The sequence below is a fragment of the Xenopus tropicalis genome, chromosome 3, assembly GCF_000004195.4.
Source record: "Xenopus tropicalis strain Nigerian chromosome 3, UCB_Xtro_10.0, whole genome shotgun sequence".
Lineage (NCBI taxonomy): Eukaryota > Metazoa > Chordata > Amphibia > Anura > Pipidae > Xenopus > Xenopus tropicalis.
This window is the reverse complement of record NC_030679.2, coordinates 99,343,875-99,366,482: the sequence shown is the minus strand read 5'-3', so window position 1 is coordinate 99,366,482 and position 22,608 is coordinate 99,343,875. Positions and strand designations below refer to the sequence as shown.

The window sequence follows — 22,608 nt, the reverse complement described above, 5'->3', positions numbered from 1 at the left end:
ACTAATATGATTTTTTCGTAAGCATTTTCATGATATTTGCGAACTTCATAAATTTTCGTTTCCAATCCGAATTTTTCCCATTCGGGATTCGAACTCGTGATTTGATAAATCTGCCCCTATGGATGATACCCTGAAAGTTTAGACTTACGGGGAGGCTAACAGGTTACCGGATACTTGATATTCTCAGTCAGCCTGTGCAAGTAATCTAGCTATGAGACCGACTACAGAAATAAGAGCTGAGCATTTATGTTCTAGTAAAGCATTTAATTCAAATGAACTGGCCACATTACATTCTAAGGGGCACATTTACTAATCCACGAACGTCCGAAAAGCGTCTGAATGAGTTTTCTTTGTAATGATCGGTATTTTGTGATTTTTTCGGAAATTGTTGCGACTATTTCGTAGCGTTACGACTTGCGCGAATTGTCGTGACTTTTTCGTAGCCATCGCGCGGAGTGCGCAAGTTTCGGATTCATTCAAGCTTCGGTATCGTGACTTTCCTTGGGCCAGGTTGGAGCTGCAGAGTGCCATTGAGCCCTATGGGAGACTTTCCTTGGGCCAGGTTGGAGCTGCAGAGTGCCATTGAGCCCTATGGGAGACTTTCCTTGGGCCAGGTTGGAGCTGCAGAGTGCCATTGAGTCCTATGGGAGGCTTCCAAAATCATGCTAAGTTTGAAAGTTTTGGCCACAGTTTACGAGCGCTCAATACAAAAAATTTGCGCAAGTCGTAACGGCTATGAAAAAGTCGCGACAATTTACGAAAAAATCGTAACGGCGATGAAAAAAATCGCAAAAATACGAAAAAGTCGCAAAATGTTCGTTTTCCAATCGGAATTATTCAGATTCGGATCAGTGGGTTAGTAAATCAGCCCCTAAGTGTTAATAGCTAAAATAATACTTACCACAATCCATTCAGCAATATTTTCATATAGTTCAGGGTTAAAAATAGCTTTTTTCAGGCGGGCCAGTGGACCATCAGCATCCACCAATCGGCACCGCATGAATACATCACAGTATCCTTTAAATTCATTACATGGAGATCCTGGTTGTAATGTAATAGTTTTTCCTTTAAAGTGAGCTCTCCATGCTTCTGAACCAGTGCTAGCACAGGTATGTGGTTTCACTGAAATGGAAAAAATGATTTAAAAAAAAAAAGTTTTATTGCATTAAAAAAAAATAAGAATAGGTTTCTCTCTAAAATTAATGCATTGTGCTCTTTCTTAAACAGTCCAAATCCCTTGCATCTGTTATCATCAGCTCAAGCGTTTATTTCAAAGAGAGGAAGTGTTTAGGGAATATACTGTAGCAGAAAGAGAAGCAACACCTAAATTATTAGTGAGTGCTTCAGGATTAAGGTTTTCTGAATAGAAGCATTAAACAGATTCATATTTTCCTTGATGAAGGCTGTATATTTCAGTTTGGGCAAAAGGTCTGTAGGAGTTATTTTTATTAGTTTTTATTCAGATACATATGTATCTGAATAGTATAATATCATGTATTATTGAAAATTGATATAAATTTTCAATAATACATGATATTATACTAGAAAAGTGCTATAGTGTTTGCTAAAGTGTATAAATGTAAAATGTATCTTTTGATCATTTTAATATCAGGACTAGTACTGGCTTTGAAATGATCCGGTTCAAAAAAAAAAAAAAAAAAAAAAGAAGGGGGGGGGGGTGTCACAAATGTGCAAGTGTATTGCACACCACATGCATTAGTAGCCTAAACACACAGGGTCAACACTTTATCACCACTTTCCATTGTTTCTTCTGAGAAACTCCTGAGATGAGAATTTCCACAGAGGGCAATGGGGGCTTGTTTTGGCCCTGCATTTGGCCTACTAGAAGACTTAGCAGTGGGGCAACACTCAAAACTAACCCGTGTGTAACTGACATTATTAATCTTACAATATACTATTTTAATTATCCTTTTGCATGTTGTGTGATTTCAGGGTTCTAAATCAAATTTAAAAACAATTTTATTAAATGTGACAGCTATCAAATATGAAGCTCAAATGAGATTGTAAAAGGGCAAAAGTAAAAAATGTAAAGTAGGCTTCAAAAATCAAAACTTTGTCTTTCCATTCTGATCAACCAATTCTCAGTTAGATACTAAGCATAATAATGGGCCTTGACAATGAACAAATTGTCTCTGATGGAGCAGTGTGCCAGAAGTTCATACAGAGTGGATGTTGCTGCATAAAGTCTACATACAGATAAAAAAATGAAAATTTTACAAATCTAAAAGTGATGGGGATAAAGATGGGAAGCTGTGTTTGTTTGTTTTTTGTTTTACCGGAATGGCCTTTGAACAGGCTCTAAATGTGTGGGGTAAATAAGTTGAAAATTGGCTAAAATTTTAAGGGTTACGCCTAAAAGCAAACAAAAGTAATAAAGATTCTAAACTGTGCCTGCTTTACAGATTCACCTCTACAATGAAAAATGTCCCCCAAAGCAGTGAATAGTATAGTCCAGTGTGAAGGTTTGTTAGGGTGAGATTTAAGGAGAACGTTTACTATCCATCAGAGATTTTCCAGGCCAGCTACTATGAAATGGCTTTGCTAAAGACGGTGTATGAACCCCCCAAAAAAGTGACTAAGTGAAGCTAAGGGTACCGTATTATGTATAAGTATGGGATCTAATAACCAGAAACCCATCCAAAAAGATATGAAATACAGTAATGCCAATGCAGGGAGCAACACACCCACATCAAACAGGTGGAATTAGACTAGTTGGTAGATGTGTTCCTTTTAACTGCATGGATTCTGTCTGTTTTGATGATGTCCAAGCAGAATTCAATGCCCAAGGCCCATGCATTTATTCAGAGATGATGTTTAAAGGGGATGTTCAAATTAAAATTAACTTTTAGTATGATGTAGAGCTTGATATTCTGAGACAATTTAAGATGGTCTTCACTTTTTATTTTCTGTGTTGTTTTTTTTTTTTATTATTTAGCTCAGAAAGCTTTTCAGTTTGGGATTTCAGAAGGTATCTGGTTGCTAGGGATCAAATTACCCTAGTACCAGGCAGTGGTTTGAAGGCGATATGGGAATATGAATAGAAGAGGGACTGAATAGAAAGATAGGTAATAAAGAATTGCAACAACAACATTGTAGTCTCACAGAGCAATAGTTTTTGGCTAGTGGGGTCAGTGACCCCCCTTTGAAAGCTGGGAAGAGTAAGAAAAAGCAAGTAATTAAACAATAGGAATTAAAATATAAAGACCAACTGTAAAGTTGCTAAGAATCAGCCATCCTATAACAAAGGTGAACCATCCCATTTATGTGCTTATCTTAGCCACTAAGTGCAACCTGCATGAAAATATTAGCAATCATGCTTGTCTTACTTTTCTCCATGCAGCAAACGTGGCACAGCTCCTTGTCATCTTTGCCATCACTACTGCCACAGGTGCACTCTTCCAAGTCATACTTTTCACAGATAGATCCTGAGCATTGCTGTGGGGAAGACAGAGAAAGTAGTTATCTAGTGAGTACATATGTTAAAGAATATATGTAAGACTGTGCGCCACTCAAAAGCAAACCTTTTATTTCAAGTCCTAATGTGAGGCTATTGTGCAGTCAAAGGCAAGCCATTTAGTGGTTAAAAAGTGGATTTCAGACCAGTAAGGTGTATATAGTTTTATAGTGGTTATGTAACATTACCGTTAAAAAAAAAAAAAAAATTTAAATGCAAGCTTCTTGGCTTAGGGATGTTACTAAGCAAATGATGTAGGGTCCCATGCTTATGTGTACATTGTAAATGCAAAAAGATTACATGAATATTCTATGTTCATAATTAGTGTACTATAATCTGTAGCAGTTATGGCTACTGGAGCATCCTGGCCCCCGCAATTTGCTTATAAGCATCCAGCCCACATTCTGCCTGCACATCATCAAGACATAAGCCATGCAGTTAACAGGAACATATCTACCAACCAATCTGATGTAACAGATTCCACCTGGTTGATGGCCATATTGCTAGCCACATTGGCATTACTAAATTTAATACCTTTTTGGATAATGGGTTTTTGGGTAAATCCCATACTTACATACATAATACAGTATCCCCAGCTTCGACCTGGGTTGGTTCAGTCTTACTGATGGTAATTAGTTTGAAAAGGAGCCTACAATAGTTAGCAGCCCATGTAAGAAAATGTATATGCTGTAACTTTGGCTTTGAATCCAGGACTAGTCATTGTACTCAACTGAGATACTCCTTCCCCCAAGGTGGCTTTAAACATTTATTGGATCTCAAATAATAAACAACTTGCCTTATACTTAGTTAAAAAAAAAAAACAGATTGCCGTAATGACAATAAGTACTAACCCCCTTGATGCAAACTTGGGTTGCCCTGTTACACTCAGTGAGGTTGTCCCTAGGATCTGATGGTGGACACTGAGCAGAGACACCATTACATGTTCCCATCTTGGCGCAGTCAGATTCTTCACGGCATTTCTCACTTCGCAGTTTGAAGGTACAACCTGAGTTGCAACATGGGCCCTGACTGGGACTGAAAACATAAAACAGGTATAAGCGCCCCTTTTCTCTGTTGTCTTTGCTTAAGCATGTCATTCAAAAGCTCACGGTTATTGTAAACTGAAGAGCGGCAGGTCAGCGATATCCCGCCGTTAGAAAATTAAAAAGGCAAACACACACTACACACAGGAGTCGAATGTAACTGTTGAATTAACTTTAAAAATGTTGTTTTACTTGGCCGTTGTAAATAGATTACTGTATTAGAATGCATTTATTGTGCTCTGGGTTTTCATGTTGCCACTGTTAACTGCTATAAAACAATAGTCAAATATCAATTGTAAAAGCAAACAACCAGTCTGTGTCCTGGTTATAAAAGGTAGTATAAAAGGAGTAGAAGAGGGAAGAATGAATTCTGGGCAGATGTAACAATCAATTCACTGTAGTGCTTCCCAGAGAAAGGCATTAACACAAATGCAGGGTGAGCTTTTACAGTTAAGGAAGCCAAACCATTGGTTCATTGCTGCCATACACAGAGCACAACCATACATAGAAGCACATAATACACAGATTTACACAATACACAGATTTACTTGTTTGAAGGTGAAAAGGTTTTTGGAAAAAGGGAACGATTCTGACCTCATATCAACACTGCAATCTTACATAACGCATTAATATTCATGAGCATGAATGGTAGAGCATGGATACCTGCACTGTTTTCCAGGCTTTAATGTGCATTTTAAATTTTCTGGCTGATTGGCATCATAACAACAGTCATCCTTACACTGGTCGCTGTAACCACAATCACATTGCTCTCCTTGCTCCACCAGTCCATTGCCACATATTGGCTGACCAGACTCTGCAAAACAGATAATTATACAATGTTAACATCCTACTGACCCCATCAACTAATTATCAACTGTAATAATAATATATATAAAAAGAGAAATCAGTTACAAACTTTACTTTGGGTTCAATACTGTGAAGCTTTACATGAGATACTAAAGCCAAAATGCTGAAGCAGGAAGGTTGGAAGAACATCCTGTAGCAATGACCAAATAATGTGCTCAAATTTGCACACTAGAGAAGATATTGTAAAATTGCAACACTATACAGGGAGAACTTTGCAAAACCCAAACAAGATGGAAGTAACACTTACACTATCCTGACTAATGAAGACCAACAGTGGATGAGGAAGGAGTTCCACAGAGTCTGGTTTCTCACAGCACCAAGTGGCCCTTATATAACTGACATAGTAAGAACATTTATAACTATTTACATACAAAAATATGCCACACGTCTAAAATAATATACGTTGATTTGGTCTGAACAGGTCTGACTCAGCAGATTTCAAAAATTCTATGTGAGATGGAACTGCAATATTTATACTCTTACTAAAGCTATCTCAATCACTTATAGCATTCTCTTCAGGTTCAATAACAGACATGTTTTATTAAAGGGAGAAGTAATCTAAAAATGACCAAAGGTTTACTTACAAACCAGAAATAAAAAATATACCCACTTTATGATGTGTACTTATTCAATTGGCTTATGTAAAAAAGCTGCATCGTGAACTTCCACTGTTTTTTTGTTTTTTGTTTTTTTTACACAGACATACTCGATTCAACAGATTAAAAGGACACCACTTTAGTCTCATCCTTTCAATGTGGAATTAGGTATGGATGTGCAAAAAACAAAAATACAGCTGAAGTTCAGATCTTTATGCAGCTTTTTTATGTAACGGACAACAAAATGGATTTCAGTGGAATGATCTCATGTCAAAAAGGGTGGTATATTTACCCTTAAAGATATTAAGTCAAACTTTGGTCAGTTTCAAAGATTGGCTGAAGCTCTTACATAATCTTAGCTCTCTAAACAAAGATCTTTTAGAAGTTCTCTTTAGATAGCATGCTAGAAACAATGTTCCATATTTGATGGACCAAGACCAGTTTTATAACATAATTTTCACAATTCTACATAAAGGGATCCCTGTATTTCCTTATTGGAAACTATGCCAACAGGGGTATTGTCAACAAATTGACAATTATTAAATTAATAATTTCTTGCCACACATCAGACAGTGGCTAAATCCGGGATATTACCTTTCTTTAATTTGGAACTGGAAACAAAAATTGGCTTATTTTAGGTAATGAGATGCCTTTCATCTTAAAGGAGAAGGAAAGGCTAGTAAAGAGTTAAGAGTTAATCTCAAGCTACAGGCATACCTTCAGTTGTCTCAATAGTGCCCTTAAGTCTCCCCATATTTCACCTGTTCAGAAGATCTGAAGCCAAACATGAAAAACACTGAGCTGTGTAAAAAAAAGTTCCCATAATGCCTCACTCCTGCACAGACACCCAGACCAGTGTACATGCTCAGTTAGTTAGACTGAGTCAGCTTCCATAAGCTTCTATGTAGCCATGGAGGCAGCCATTCAAAGGAGAAAAGACACAGGCACATAGCAGATAACAGATAAAACACTATTGTATTCTACAGAACTTCTGTTATCTGCTATGTAACCTGTGCATTTTCTCCTTTTTTCCAGCTTGAATGGCTGCCCCCATGGCTACACAGCAGCTTATTATATAAATTATAGTAGTGTTACTGTAGCAAACACACCAGTTTTACCAGTGCAGGGCAACAGAACATTATATTTATATTACTTTAAAGCTCTTTCATTTTTTGGTGTTACTGTTCCTTTAACACTGGATGGAGATGTATTTTTCCAAAGGCATAACAGATTATAAATGCCAGGGTTTTCCCAAGAACTCACTTGATATCCCTTTAACTTGGCATACCCACCATTTAGAAAATTAGTTACTGATAACAATGAACTGTATCTATTTTACCTCATTCTTAACTAAATGTGGCTATACACAGCTTGACCATGTACAGTATCTGGTCAGGCTGTGGGCTGACACCTACAACCTATAAGGGGTCATACAAAGTATAACAACTGTTCCTTTGTTTTGATTGTAAGGGTAGAAGCCCAAATGATATCTGCCAGTGTATGGTGCCTCTACAAATGAGGCAGTGAAGAGGAGCCACAGCTTTACATCATTTCATTACATATAGACTACAAAGATAGGGATTACCATATTAAAACTGATCATTCCCTAATAACAAACACAGTTCCTCTGGATGGCCAGTAACATAAAACAATAAACTGTTTTAACAAAAACATAAATAACAATGGTAGTCACAAGCATAAAAGTTGATGCATTAAAACTTTTGTCTCCTTATTAAAAAAAAAAAAAAAAAAATTTACATCTACCACAATTTTTAATTAAGTTCAGTCCATCCACTTTAGAAGCAAAAAAAAACAAAAAAACCTCAGGGCTACAGAGGAACAGTTTAAGGAATGAGTACAGTTCTAACACACGTTACTCACACAACTGGCAGACAGTGTCTGAATTAAGAATTAAATACATACCTACAAAACAGGAATTCCTCTTTTTGTCCAGCACTTGGCTTATATTTCGAACACTGCAGATTGAGAACTTGTTGTTATTGAGCTTGTCCCCAGATGTGGCTCTGGCATACATAATAAAATTGCCATTTTCTTTAAATCCTAGATTCTTGGATTCACCTGGTGTACACTCATTGCCGGAGTCATGCTGCAGGTAAAAAAGGTAAGCAATATATAGAGAGTTAAAAACATAAGCCACCTGTATTGGGGAAGGATCCATTGTTGGGTGTAGGGGACACTGTAGATCCCAAGTTACCTCCCCAAACCAAAATGAATCCATATGATGTAAATCAGACAGCATATTGATTATATTGCTGCCTCTAAGGGGGTCTAAATTTAATTCCAAAAAAAAAAATCTATGAACATGGGACTTTGCCATGTTAAATGGATGTTTAGTGCTAATTTCCCTGAAGCTAACTAACCTACATGTCGGTAGGTTAGTTAGCTTCAGGGAAATTAGGCCCTGCCATAGCGAAGCTTACAGTGTAATTCAGATAACTAACGCATGGCATAATATATTGGAAATATATAAAGACACAATTACAATTAACCCTTTTAATGCGGACTTTGATCATGCTGCGATGTGTACTGTCAGTAAAGACATGGTATGGCACAGATCAAAGAAAAACCTGGAACCGGTGGCACTATGGTACTTTGATGCCTCAGTATAATGTTCTGTAGTGGACAACACTAAAACGGGTTAATAGAGAACACCAACTGCAATATCATCTCCTATCACCAGATGGAACCATAGAGCTGTTCCATTCACTACACTCGACAGGTCTGCCCTTTGTAGGGTGTTCCAGGGCAGAAAGAATTTAGGCGAGTATATAGAAAGCAGAGATGCTACCTGGACTACTTCAGGTAGGAGCACTGGCTGGACATACCCAAAGCGTACCAAATGTTCTTTCACATGCATGCATAATATATATTATAACACAATTAGCACATCAGACAGCAAAATATCTTAGAAACAACAGTCCCTGTGCACAATAAAACAGTCCTTTTTATACTTGGCAAAGCAGTAAAAGCAAAATTGAAAGCACATAAAGCACAAGAGAAGGCAGAGCTGAGCCAAGCAGTCAGAAGGGCAGGGTCAGAAATGGAGTGTACATTATCAGTTTACCATGGCAGACATTACACATACATCATAGTGTAATACAATGAATGCAGAATACACTAGTCTAAACAACCTGACATACACTGAAAAATTTCAGCTGGTCAAATCCTGCAATCTTTTATTAAAGGAACAGTAACACTAAAAAATGAAAGAGCTTTAATGTAATAAAAATATAATGCACTGTTGCCCTGCACTTGTAAAACTGGTGTGTTTGCTACAGTAACACTACTATAATTTATATAATAAGCTGCTGTGTAGCCACGGGGGCAGCCATTCAAGCTGGAAAAAAGGAGAAAAGGCACAGGTTACATAGCAGATAACAGATAAGTTCTGTAGAATACAATAGTGTTTTATCTGTTATCTGCTATGTGCCTGTGCCTTTTCTCCTTTGAATGGCTGCCTCCATGGCTACATAGCAGCTTATTTATATAAATTATAGTAGACTTTCTGAAGTAAACACACAACTTTTACCAGTGCAGGGCAACAGCACATTATATTTTAGTTTCTTTTATACACTTTCATTTTTTGTTGTTACTGTTCCTTTAATCCTGCAACAGAAACAAAAAAAAAAGCAAAAGAATGTGTAATATTCACTTACTGGGGAACCAAAGTTATGTCCGACCTCATGTGCAAAGGTGATATGAGAGACCTTAGGGGGGACGTGGGAGCCATAGTTCTGAACAGTAATGATTCCAGTATTCAGGGATTTCTTTTTGCCATCAGAGTACAGTTTGTTCCTTTCACATATTCCGCCGGAGCTACCTAAAATTAAACCAAAAGCTATAGTATGCATTGCAATAGGCGACAATAAAGAGACATGGTCATTTACCTTGCGAGCTATTCACAAATAGTTTAATAAAGGCACATAGGACATTTCGACTGCACCAGGCTCTGAAGAACTTAAGTATTTAAAACAGCGCTATTTATATCAAGCAGAGAAATTTAACTGCTGATAGTCTCCCTGAAAGAACTGCTGCAGTCAAAACAACCTGTTTGCAACATAAGCTCTTTTTATTTAATATCTAGGATTATTCATTATTTGCCAATATTTGTGCACATATGCAGAGTTTTGCATTTTTGCACAGATTTCCTCCCCTTGTGTCTGCACACAGGGTAACATTGTGAGCAGCAGAGAGAAGAGCAGAATCTGAGGTGCAGCTCAGTGTAACACTGGCCTAAAAGTACAATGTATGAAAATGTTGACTGTCACCACCCCCAGCTGGAGAACAGCAGCAGCCAAAATTCCCTGTCCACTACCTCTTACTGCTTCTGATAACACTCTATAAAGTGCGTCACTGAATGCATGAGGAACAGTGACAGGTGAACCTTGGCGCCATATGCACTGTAAGGGTTTTGGAGCCGAACCCCAGGTCAATGCTCTGTGACAGCCTAACACAACACTTTACATTCACTACTATAAGACAGTAGCTGCTGTGACAGATGCACAGCAACTTTTTTGTCTGCCACTGTTTTCTGATTGCAGGGGAGAAAATGCTGCGTGCCACAGCTATAAAGGTAACTCTTACAGACAACATAATACAGCATGGTTTTATGCAAAATCCCCTTAACAAATGTGGTGAAAAGAAACATGCTTGGCACAAAGCTTTATGTTTCTGTAGCACTTCTATAGCAAGCTCTCCTCTCATATTGCGCAGTCTGGGAAGAACTTTCATTGATGGAGAAGCAGTCACACAGTGGGAATCCGCAACATCTCAACAAGGAGGCTAGCAATCCCATTAGCTCCTGCTGTGAATAGGCACCTGCAAGTATGCATCATTTACCCCCCAACACAACACAAGATATTCAAATGCCACACAAAGGCACCGAACTGCGTTACAGAACATCGATGCCTTTTTGTTATTTATCAGTAGATCAGATATTTGATTATCAGAATTCCTCAAGAAAACAGATGGCAACTTTGTCCTAGAATAGCTTTTATATATACACATCCTTTATTGCAAAATCTTGCAAATTATTTAACTTATAGCAACATGAAAGCAATATGTAAAACCACTGCACAATAGGCATTAATATTTTCCCATATAGCAATAAATGAATATACTTGCTGCCCGTGAATTTCACAATTGTTAAATAACCCTGCTGTGTTTCCTACAGTTCCCAACAATATATAACCCATAAATAATCCCAACAGTCACTCATAATATGTAAAATTAAATTGTAAAAATATTAACATAAAGCCTTGCCTTTCAATGCACTGTATTTATAGCTAGACAATGCTCTCTGCTTTAAGCGATGCCATTACTATGTCAGACTAAGGAGATATTGGACAGACAAGTACACCCCAACTTCAACCAGAAGTAGGTAAGGATGAATACAAGAAAACCTGGAATGGAGATTGCAGTGAGCGTTAACGCTCCCACAAAATAACCTGTGGTTTTCCAAGCAGTCAGCTGCCCTTTAATATGTATCATTCATCTTCAGAATAAAATGCTGCACAACATGTAGCCCCTTACTGTCAGACTATAGAATTCTAGTGCTGCTATATGTTTGCATCTAATACAGGTAAGGGATCAGTTATCCAGAAACCAGTTATCTAGAAAGTTCTGAATTATGAAAAGGCCATCTCCCACAGACTCCATTTTAATCAATTTTTCGGGTTTAATTAATGTTTAAATTATTTTTATGAGACTTAAAAAGTATGGAGATCCCAATTACAGAAAGGTCATTCATCAGTAAACCCCTAGGTCCCTAGTATTCTGGATAACAGGTCCTATATCCACATGCCTAGCAGTACAGGCCAATTACCTGAAGGTGCTCCAACCCAAGCAAGCCCTAAGACACCATCATCAAAATCCCGGTCTGTAAATACATATGCCAGGCAATAATCATCATGGTTCTGCTCAGAGTTCAATTCAAGGAATTTCTCCACTCCAATATTAGGAAACCGAAATGGATTTGTGGGGTCTTTCTCATCACTTGTTACATTTATCTGGAAACAAACATAGAATAAAACGCTCATAAAACATTTAAAACAAACATTTCTTTGTAAAATAATAATAATAAAAATCTAACAAATACACAGAATTATTTATATAGGTGAAGCAAAGTTAAGAGTAAATTGGTTATTCAGGCGCAATTTAATTGAACAGAACATCACTTACGTTTCCTTAGTACAATTTCTGCTAAGTACAGGGGACTGAAAATTAGAACGTTACCCATATACAAACTGTGCATTTATATGCCATTTATATGAGAAATGTTGTGTGTAAAATAAAGAGTGTGACAGTGCATTATACTCCTCTAAATATACAAGAAATGTGCTGAGGAAAGTAGTGTTTCAGGCTGATTTAGTAAAATTTTTGCTGTGGGAACCCTGGGGTGGTGGTAGCTCCATGGGCGACCTTTTATTTAATGCAATAACGGTGGTAGAATTCACATGACCTCAACTGGGGAAGCAGTTTGTATATGAGCCCTAATGTGTACCATTTGTAAAACACTTCTTAAAGATTTAGTTCTTCTTTTAAAGGCAGTAAAATGTAGATGTATTGAATATTTATATTCTAAAAACTTACCCGTATCCTTTTCACCATGAAGCTGATATTTCGAATTCCACTAAAATCGGTTGACTGATAAATTGTGTCAATTGCCTTCACATGGCTGGAAATCTATTTATTGGGACATGGAAACAAAATGTAGTAAATCTGCAAGTTATATTTTACGTATAATGTTAATTAACACATACTGTTAAAAAAAAAAATACACCAACAACAAATACACCACTTTTTAGCCAAGAACATGTTTTTTGTATGTAGAAAACCCAGAACAATGGGTTTAAAAATAAGGGAGAAATAAGAGACAGCGTCTCAGGAAACAAGTTTCTAACACTTGGCTTAATAGTATAAATCATATTCTTATTTGATATCTGTGGGAATAGAAGAAATTCTTACTAATTCTTACTGGTAATTAAGAACTACGCTGTTAAAATCATACTTACTAATTTTAAAGGACAATGAAAGGTTAATATAAATTAAAAGTAAGTCTAAAGGCATTATTTTTAAGTACTTACTGCATATCTAAATTCCCAGATCCCTGCTTGCTTCTCTGAGATATGGTGCTGGCAGCCTACAGCAGTGTGATGACTCCAGTGACATCACTAAAATCACTCTTCCCTTCCTGTAGGCTGCCAGCACCATATGCCTTCCTATTCTCTGAGCATGTGTGTAACTTGATCGTGTCTGCTGTTCTGAGCTACACATGCCCACCAGCCAATCAGAAGCGGATCTGGCAGAGGGGAGGGGGGGAGGGAATGAAACACATGTGCAGTATGAAGCAAGGAGGGAAAGGAAGGGAGAATACCTTTTTAGAGATGGCTGCCTGTTCTAGAAAATGTGAAGTAAGTGTGACCGAGTAAATATTTGATTAGGTGAGCCAAAAGTGTGGCGTTTTTACTAAACAATAGGAGGACTATTTGGGCAGTATTCTTTTTAAATTTTGACTTGCATTCTCCTTTAAGGGAACTATATCAAAATGAAACTATAAAAGTCAATGTTATGAATTTAATCAGAATTGCACAAAAAGCTGATAAAATAAAAACACATTCATCAGTTTTATATATAGCATAGTAATGAAAATACCCATATTGCATCCAAGATGCTAGAGTAGAACAACAGTTTTTAATTGCAGTCAATGTGACGTAAAAGCACTGAACCTTTTGTTGCTACTGTAGGGGCCACTTGTAAAGCAGAGTAAAGAATGGCAAATAAAAAGACTGCATATTGTAATATAACAATCTGTCAGCACAAAGCTTGCAGATGCTAAAGTAGGCCTTTGTGAATAAAAAGTATGATATTAAAGAGAGGCTGCATTCACCATCACCATAACCATCAGACTGAAACCAATCTCTTTAATTATTGTGTCTAAGGAGTTTTAAGAGCTTTAGCTGGTATTTGTGGCAATGAACAAAATTCTGCTACCTGCAGTAGATTAGGTTCACTGCAGGTAGCATTGTATGTGCCATAGCTATAACATGTGCATCTGACAAAACATACAGATGTGTATACAAACATAGTTATAGTAATCCAATAGTAATCATAAGTTAATACATAGGAAAAAATTATGCATGCACAAGGTAATATTGACTACCAACTTCGGCTCTCTTGCATAGGCCAATAAAAACTGCAAGGTCAATATCTGAACAGGAGTTGGTAAGATAACGAACTGGCTAGATGCTGAGGATTGAACCAGGTTGAAGTATTAAACATTCTGCCAATGTGATTGGCAACAATTCTGTTTCAAGCAATACTTTTTGTGCTACCCCTCTTGTTAGCTCTGAGTGGCTTTGGAAGCTTTCTGTAATTCTTATGCTACATTACCCTACCAGATACATGAGACATTCACCTTCATGGCTGCCACTTTCCGTTTAACTTTAAGTGGTATGATGAAGCATGACGTTATTTTCTAAGACATCTACCCAAAGGATATTCACTCCAAAAGGTTCCATCCATTTCTGTATGTGGTATATTCTTCCATGTGTATGGAAGAAACTTGTAAGAAGCCATGCTAAAATGCTAAATTTATGTCCTGACATTAACACAATGAATGAGGGAAATAACTGTACAGTAAAGAGGACAAAATGGAATAGTGCAGTTCTCACTATGAATATAAAACCAAGAGTGAACATACAGCCCATTACAATAATGATCTCTCAAGAGGTGCAGTGCAGACAGCTGGTAGAGAATACCTTCCTCAACATTAATGGGCAGAGATAGAAAACCTTGCTCTGCATCAGTCTGCTTTGGGGGACAGGCACCAAGTCAATGTGAAACAAAATAAAAGAAGGGGGGAAAAAGCAATGTGTTGTGATTTTTAAGGTATTCTTTCAATATATTTTTAGTTCAGCAACACTGTATTTGAAATAATTTCTGTAAGTCTTGTGCCATTCAACATAACACAAAATGTTAGTAGGCCGAGATATATTGCCATTAATAGTTTTGGGAAAGTTCCATTCAGTAACACATGGGTTACCATCATTGTTTAGTACTATACTTCTGCTTCAGTAAAGCCTTTTGCCAGAAAACTACACCACTAGTTTTAATTAGAGCCTAATAATCCATAGGGTTTGATGGAAGGATGCAAATATATCCTGGCATGGATTAGACAAAGCTTTTAGAAGTGCTATAGAACTGCACTTCTATAACATTTAAAACACAGATGCTACTGCACACACAATACAATAAAATACCTGGGCTATCACTGCCTCTCTGGTTTCCCCATATCGTTTGTAGAAGAGATGATCAGTTTGGATGTACAACTGGCACGTATTTTTTTCTGCCTGGGCAGCTCGTTTTTTCCGTAGGATGAGAGGACCACTACCTTCATGGTCTTCCTTGTGATCCTACATAAAAGACAGTAACAATGAATTTAATGGAGTCTTCATCTGTGTTGTTAATGGATAATTCATATGGATTAATGACACTTTAGCATTTGCTGGTTCAGATCTTGAGCTGCTGCCTTTGGTTCGACTGAGGGTTTTGCAATTTACAACAAACACCAGAGATCTGTTGTATATGCAAAATGGTCAATCAGGGACAGATAATACCAAAATATTTCTTAAATTCTGGACAGCAAAAACTAGAGAAACCATGTCAGTTAGATGCCACAGGTGCAGCACTCTGTATATTTTTACTTCTATACATTACTTTTGGCAAGGATGGGCAGATAAAGTAACATCTTACGTGTTTTTCCGATTCTTCTTGCGCTGACATCTGATATTCTTTCATTCTTTGAAAGACAGAAGAATCAGCACATCCTCCTTCAGATCCATACTTATGTGGGTACTCTAGAAGAAAAATTATTTGAGGGGCATAAATACACCAGTGGCAGACAGCAGTCAAGCGTGGTCAAATAGACAGCAATTGCAGGAAAAGACTGAAGTGGAAAAAATGGTAACCCCATTTTTATTGCCAATTCCCTGAACCAACACTACTGTTTTCTAGAATTTCTACCGATACATTATTATGCAAAAACAAAACTAAGGTTAAAACTATGTATAATGCAGAGAAAGGAAATGTATTTTCTTTCAAGAAAAAAAATGTATAAGGCTATCTTATTCTATTTTTCTGTTTCTTCTTATATTAGGCTAATTAAAATACTAAATGTTAACTTTTAGCAGTGTCGGGGTTGCTTCACTAAAGGCATTTCTAGTATTTGTCCCCACAAAAGGAAAGTTAATGGGCTAACCAAGGCTATGTGGGGCACTCACCATCATTCTGAGAATGGTCTTGAGTAGGCAATCAGTAGCTAGAAAATTAAAAAATAGCTTTTAGCTCACTACGAATCCCTGGATTCAGATAACTCGGCATGTGTAACCAGTTCAACTTGTCTGGGAAGATGTGTTATATCGTTTCTCCTGTAAACCTTTTTTTTTTTTTTTTTCTATTTACCCAAAATAGGCATAGTGTTTATCTACAAGTTCTATTTGATACTGCAGCAGCACCTTATTGTCATAAGGTTTCATATGCCTTAATTAAGGTGCCCATACATGAGCCAATATCGTATGAAATTAGGTTTTGTATAATATTCAGTGCGTGTATGGTGGGTTGACGAGGCGACCAATATCGGCAAAAGCCTTGGATATTGGTCGTCTCGTCGATTGGGCAGGTCTGAAGGCGCCCGAACATCAGCTGTATGGTAGAATTCTATTATTTCTTTCAATGGTCACAGGAAAGATTATTATTATTATAACGTGTAAGTGTATTATACGAGCCAGCTTTACACTGAAAAGGCAACTGCTGTAATGGCAGTGGCATTACAAGGCAGTGTGCCTCTGCAACATTGGTAAAAAAGCATGATATTTTAATTAAAAAAACAAAAACAAATTGATTTACACTACATCGCATAGAAAGTGAAATTTAAAATAGATCAGCAGGCCTACAGAGGCCTAGGTCTGGATGACTGCTGACTAATCATCACTGTGAAGTCTGACTCCAAAGCAAACTCTAAATAAATAATGGAGTCACCAGTAACACTCCAGTAAACTCTAGATAAGAGCTATTTATGTATTTATGCATGAATATATTTATTTGTACAGCACTATGCCAGTTCTCTGAAAAATAGTGTATTAAGTAACCAGAAAGCTAAAACAAGGAAAGATTTTAAAAAGGGAGAAACTGGGTGTGAGCTATCCTGGCTAAAGTTTAATAGAATAATTTTACAATTAAAAAAAATCAGCCCTAGAGGCTTTTAAATGAGACATCCCTGGTACATATTAGGTATATAAATAGCTTTCCTTTTCTAGATCTCTGGAGTCTGCTAAATATTATGAGCAGTATATCTATGTCCAGTAATTGCCATGCAGTTTCTTTGAGAAATAATGCTAAAAATATACATGCTGTGAATATACTAATTATATAGTTAAACATTAAGGAGCAGGGACAGGTTTAGCTCCTATATAAGTCAGTATTTGCAGATCATTTGTGTGTTCAACACACCTTCTATTGAACAGCACTGCGAAATAAAGCAGCATTTGTAAATACATGTTAGAAAATCCAACTATATATTTTAATAGCCTTTTATTTAACCTCTAACCGTCCTGCCTAAAAAAAAAAAGTCCCTCCTTGAAAATGACCAGCTAGCCTAACTCCCTTGTATATTTAGTGACATACAGGAAAATTGCCTATTCTAACATCAGCACAGAATAGACAGCTTTATACAGCATGGAAGCTGGAGCAGGAAGAGAAATCACAGGATTACAAACTATACTGTGTTTGCAAGATGTTAGTGCTTGATTTTAACAGTGCTATCTCCCATTAGCAGTAAATATACAGTGGTGTGAAAAACTATTTGCCCCCTTCCTGATTTCTTATTCTTTTGCATGTTTGTCACACAAAATATTTCTGATCAACACATTTAACTATTAGTCAAAGATAACACAAGTAAACACAAAATGCAGTTTTTAAATGAGGGTTTTTATTATTTAGGGAGAAAAAAAATCCAAACCTACATGGCCCTGTGTGAAAAAGTAATTGCCCCCTGAACCTAATAACTGGTTGGGCCACCCTTAGCAGCAATAACTGCAATCAAGCGTTTGCGATAACTTGCAACGAGTCTTTTACAGTGCTCTGGAGGAATTTTGTCCCACTCATCTTTGCAGAATTGTTGTAATTCAGCTTTATTTGAGGGTTTTCTAGCATGAACCGCCTTTTTAAGGTCATGCCACAACATCTCAATAGGATTCAGGTCAGGACTTTGACTAGGCCACTCCAAAGTCTTCATTTTGTTTTTCTTCAGCCATTCAGAGGTGGATTTGCTGGTTTGTTTTGGGTCATTGTCCTGCTGCAGCACCCAAGATCGCTTCAGCTTGAGTTGACGAACAGATGGCCGGACATTCTCCTTCAGGATTTTTTGGTAGACAGTAGAATTCATGGTTCCATCTATCACAGCAAGCCTTCCAGGTCCTGAAGCAGCAAAACAACCCCAGACCATCACACTACCACCACCATATTTTACTGTTGGTATGATGTTCTTTTTCTGAAATGCTGTGTTACTTTTACGCCAGATGTAACGGGACACGCACCTTCCAAAAAGTTCAACTTTTGTCTCGTCGGTCCACAAGATATTTTCCCAAAAGTCTTGGCAATCATTGAGATGTTTTTTAGCAAAATTGAGACGAGCCATAATGTTCTTTTTGCTTAAAAGTGGTTTGCGCCTTGGAAATCTGCCATGCAGGCCGTTTTTGCCCAGTCTCTTTCTTATGGTGGAGTCGTGAAAACTGACCTTAATTGAGGCAAGTGAGGCCTGCAGTTCTTTAGTTGTCCTGGGGTCTTTTGTGGCCTCTCGGATGAGTTGTCTCTGCGCTCTTGGGGTAATTTTGGTCGGCCGGCCACTCCTGGGAAGGTTCACCACTGTTCCATGTTTTTGCCATTTGTGGATAATGGCTCTCACTGTGGTTCGCTGGAGTCCCAAAGCTTTAGAAATGGCTTTATAACCTTTACCAGACTGATAGATCTCAATTACTTTTGTTCTCATTTGTTCCTGAATTTCTTTGGATCTTGGCATGATGTCTAGCTTTTGAGGTGCTTTTGGTCTACTTCTCTGTGTCAGGTAGCTCCTATTTAAGTGATTTCTTGATTGAAACAGGTGTGGCAGTAATCAGGCCTGGGGGTGACTACAGAAATTGATATTGAAATTGAAAATTGAAATTGATAAACCACAGGGGGCAATCACTTTTTCACACAGGGCCATGTAGATTTGGAGTTTTTTTTCTCCCTTAATAACGTAAACCTTCATTCAAAAACTGCATTTTCTGTTCAATTATGTTATCTTTGACTAATAGTTAACGGTTTTTGATGAGCAGAAACATTTAAGTGTGACAAACATGCAAAAGAATAAGAAATCAGGAAGGGGGCAAATAGTTTTTCACACCACTGTGTGTACACTACATATGATCAGACAAAAGGAGATTTAGTTACTTGCCCTAGGTAATAAGGAGGCACTTGGGTATTTAAACAAGGGACTATGAAATGAGACTAAAGCAGAAAGAGAACACGCTGTATAATGTCTAATTTGCTTCCTGGGGGATTAATTTAGTTTCTTTATCCAAAGCACTATCCAAAATGATCAAAAACATTAAAAAAAATTGATAATTAACATGTATTCCTAATATTTTCATTAAAAAGTTTGGACTAAATCCCTAGCCAGCCAGAACCTAGGTTGATGTTAATGATTTGATATATAGCATTGCAGAACTGCAGACCCCCTAGCATGAAAATAGAAGAAAATAAGAATCCATAGAGCAATTATCACTTTGCACCCAGGCAAATGTCAGATTGAGTCATCAGCCTATTACTACTTCCAAACATCACAAGCTGTGAAAACACATCAGTTAACCTGAGAGACCCAATCATTATTAGCTCTAATTGGACTGTGAACTGTACTAATGATTCTGCCATAGAAAGTTCTGTCCCTCTTTTGTGATCTTCTTAAAATTAAATCGCTTGTGTACCACCCATGATTATACAACTCAATTATTAACCATTAGTGTTTTCCATAGAAAAAGATATAAATGCTCGTGTTCAGCAAACAAAAAAAAAAAAACTTATCTGGCCTCAAAAAGCAGCTATGCCCTTTATTGTGAATTATCTGACTCATATCTCCATGTCTTCTCGGTATATTAAATAAAAATGCTCATGCTATCTGGAATGTAAAGAAAAACTTAAAGTCATCACCCCTTCTGCAACTGAAAAGAATGATGTTTATTTATTTACAGGGCATATTGGGCATGTTTGTACATTTGACTGGAATGATATAATTGCTGCATGAAAACCTCACCAAGCCTAAGGATAACAATGTAGTGCTTAGAGCACACCTGTAATTTCGATAAACTCATTATGACTCAAGTAATTGGACTAAGCTTTTCTCTTAAGAACTGATAATCTCCTGTCTTCCATCATCATGACAGGGTTTCAGCAGGACAGCCTTGCCAATAGTTTACATGGTTTCTGAGGGCTATGAAGGGTGGTGTTCTTGCTGTTTACAAAGCAACTACTGTCACATGGAAAACACTAAAAGCTGACAAGCATCAGCATGTTAAATATAGAAAATTCATATCACAAAATATGTACTCTGCATTGAGGACATAGAATAACACTTTGTCTGTCACTTCAGGATATGTTTTGGATATGTCTGAAACTGGCTGTTCAATTTTCCAACCATTTTTTTGGTTGGAAAATGTAATACAATGACTCAAGAAAATATAAATGAAAAACACATTAAAAATTGTTTGAGAGTCATTCTGAGTTTGGGGGCTGGGTTATATCAGTCTGAAGGCTAAGCTTGGGCATTGAACTGTTATAATATGTATTCAAATAATGTACACTTTTTTTTTTATTGTCTATGGGGAGGGCTGCACCCATATGTGGCCAAAGAGTGACATCTGATCCCAAAGAATGAAAATGTCTGTCTAGGTTATTGGGGAAAGATGGACAAGGGCAAAAAGGCTACATGCAGCACTAGTAAGAGCGCAACACATACCGTGTTTAAAATAAACCAAACAATTATGTCTTGGATTTAAAAAACAAAAAAAAAACACAAAACTATTTACACCAATGTCTTCTATCTGGACTCCACCAACCTTGTTTACATGGTTGGGTTCTCCGGTATAATTCATAAGGAGTTCATAATAGAGGTAAATTAATGTATTTAATAGACCTACTTGGCAGTTATTTTTCTGTTGAAAAAATTAGGTTAACACACATGGCGGTGCCCACCGTAAGGAATTAACTTAGTCATAAAACACCATTATTATATATTCAGTAAATGAAGGAAGGAACAACCCATAAATAAAGAATGAATGGGCAGATAAGTGTATTACCTTTGACCAGGAAGCATTGGAATTCTGGATCAAAGTTTTAGGCAAAAGCCTTAACCTTTTTAGTGCCACAGGACGTAGAATCTACGTCCTGGGTACTAAAGGACCTAAGTGCCACAGAACGTAGATTCTACGTCCTGGGGCACTTCCGGGTTTGGGAGCGGAGAAGCGGCTTTTCAAGCCGCTCCTTCGCTCCCCGCTCGTTCCCCAGCCTCCAGACAACAGTCAGAGGTGGGGAACGAGTGGCCCCTGGGGCGCGATCGCCCAGGGGCCACATAAGAAAAGGCAGGCACGTGAAATCCATTCCTGGATTTCACGATCGCCTTCTGCCTTTCTCTGCTCCCCCCCCTGCTGGCCCCCCTCCTTCCTGCTGCAGATACTCACTGCCGGATCGGCTGCGTGTGTGTCTCCCTGCAGATCCACGATCTCCTACACAGGTAAGTGGCAAAAACACACAAAAACACACATACACACACATAATACACTAATAATACACTAATACACACTTATACTCACATTTACACACAAACACATACATTTTAGGGGAGTTGGGAGATTTCAAACATTCACAACACTTACACTTACACACACTTACTTGCATACATGCACACAAAACACATTTTACCTAATGTACACACACACTTACACACTTATGTAATTTTGTAATTTTTTTTTTTTTTCTAATCGCATCGTTTTTATTCCTGCCTGAAAAAAATGTTTTATTGCCATTGCGGATAGTGTATTCGCTAACCGCACTGCGCAATATCTTTTGTGTATTATTTTGGTGTTTCTACTACATTTTCTGTGATTTTGGTGGATTTTGGGGTATTTTACTGCATGTTTAGCCATTTTATAGCATTTTCAGTTATGCATAGTTCTTGTTCGCTTGATTTTCAGAAATGTCACAAAAACCGTTCTGTTTAGCATAGCTTTGTAGTTTGTAGTAGAAAGTTTTATTTACCCATTTTTGTTTTGTCAGGATGTGTACTTTCGGAAAATATATGGTTTTCTAGGGTCTCCTTACTGTTAGGTGGTCGTATGGCACATAATACACATACCGGGTGCAAAAACTGCATGAGCCGAAGCATCTTATGTGAAAATTCATATGCACTATTTTTACTTGGGTGCCCCTGTACCCCACATAGTTTGGTAAATCTATGAATATAGGGCATCAAACTGTTCAGTAGACCCCTGGCGTTTATATTTAGAATGTTTTATGT

At 37.4% G+C, this 22,608-nt stretch overlaps 1 protein-coding gene across 1 annotated transcript in view; it reads right to left on the bottom strand.

Moving 5' to 3' along the window:
- Positions 1-22,608, bottom strand: part of adam10 (ADAM metallopeptidase domain 10) — an 84,366-nt gene that overhangs the window by 4,844 nt on the left and 56,914 nt on the right. Inside the window, 10 exon segments of the mRNA NM_001044404.1 lie at positions 902-1,122; positions 3,348-3,456; positions 4,327-4,510; positions 5,182-5,332; positions 7,905-8,088; positions 9,659-9,822; positions 11,827-12,010; positions 12,594-12,686; positions 15,263-15,415; positions 15,756-15,859. Of these exon segments, the coding sequence (NP_001037869.1) occupies positions 902-1,122; positions 3,348-3,456; positions 4,327-4,510; positions 5,182-5,332; positions 7,905-8,088; positions 9,659-9,822; positions 11,827-12,010; positions 12,594-12,686; positions 15,263-15,415; positions 15,756-15,859 (1,547 nt within the window).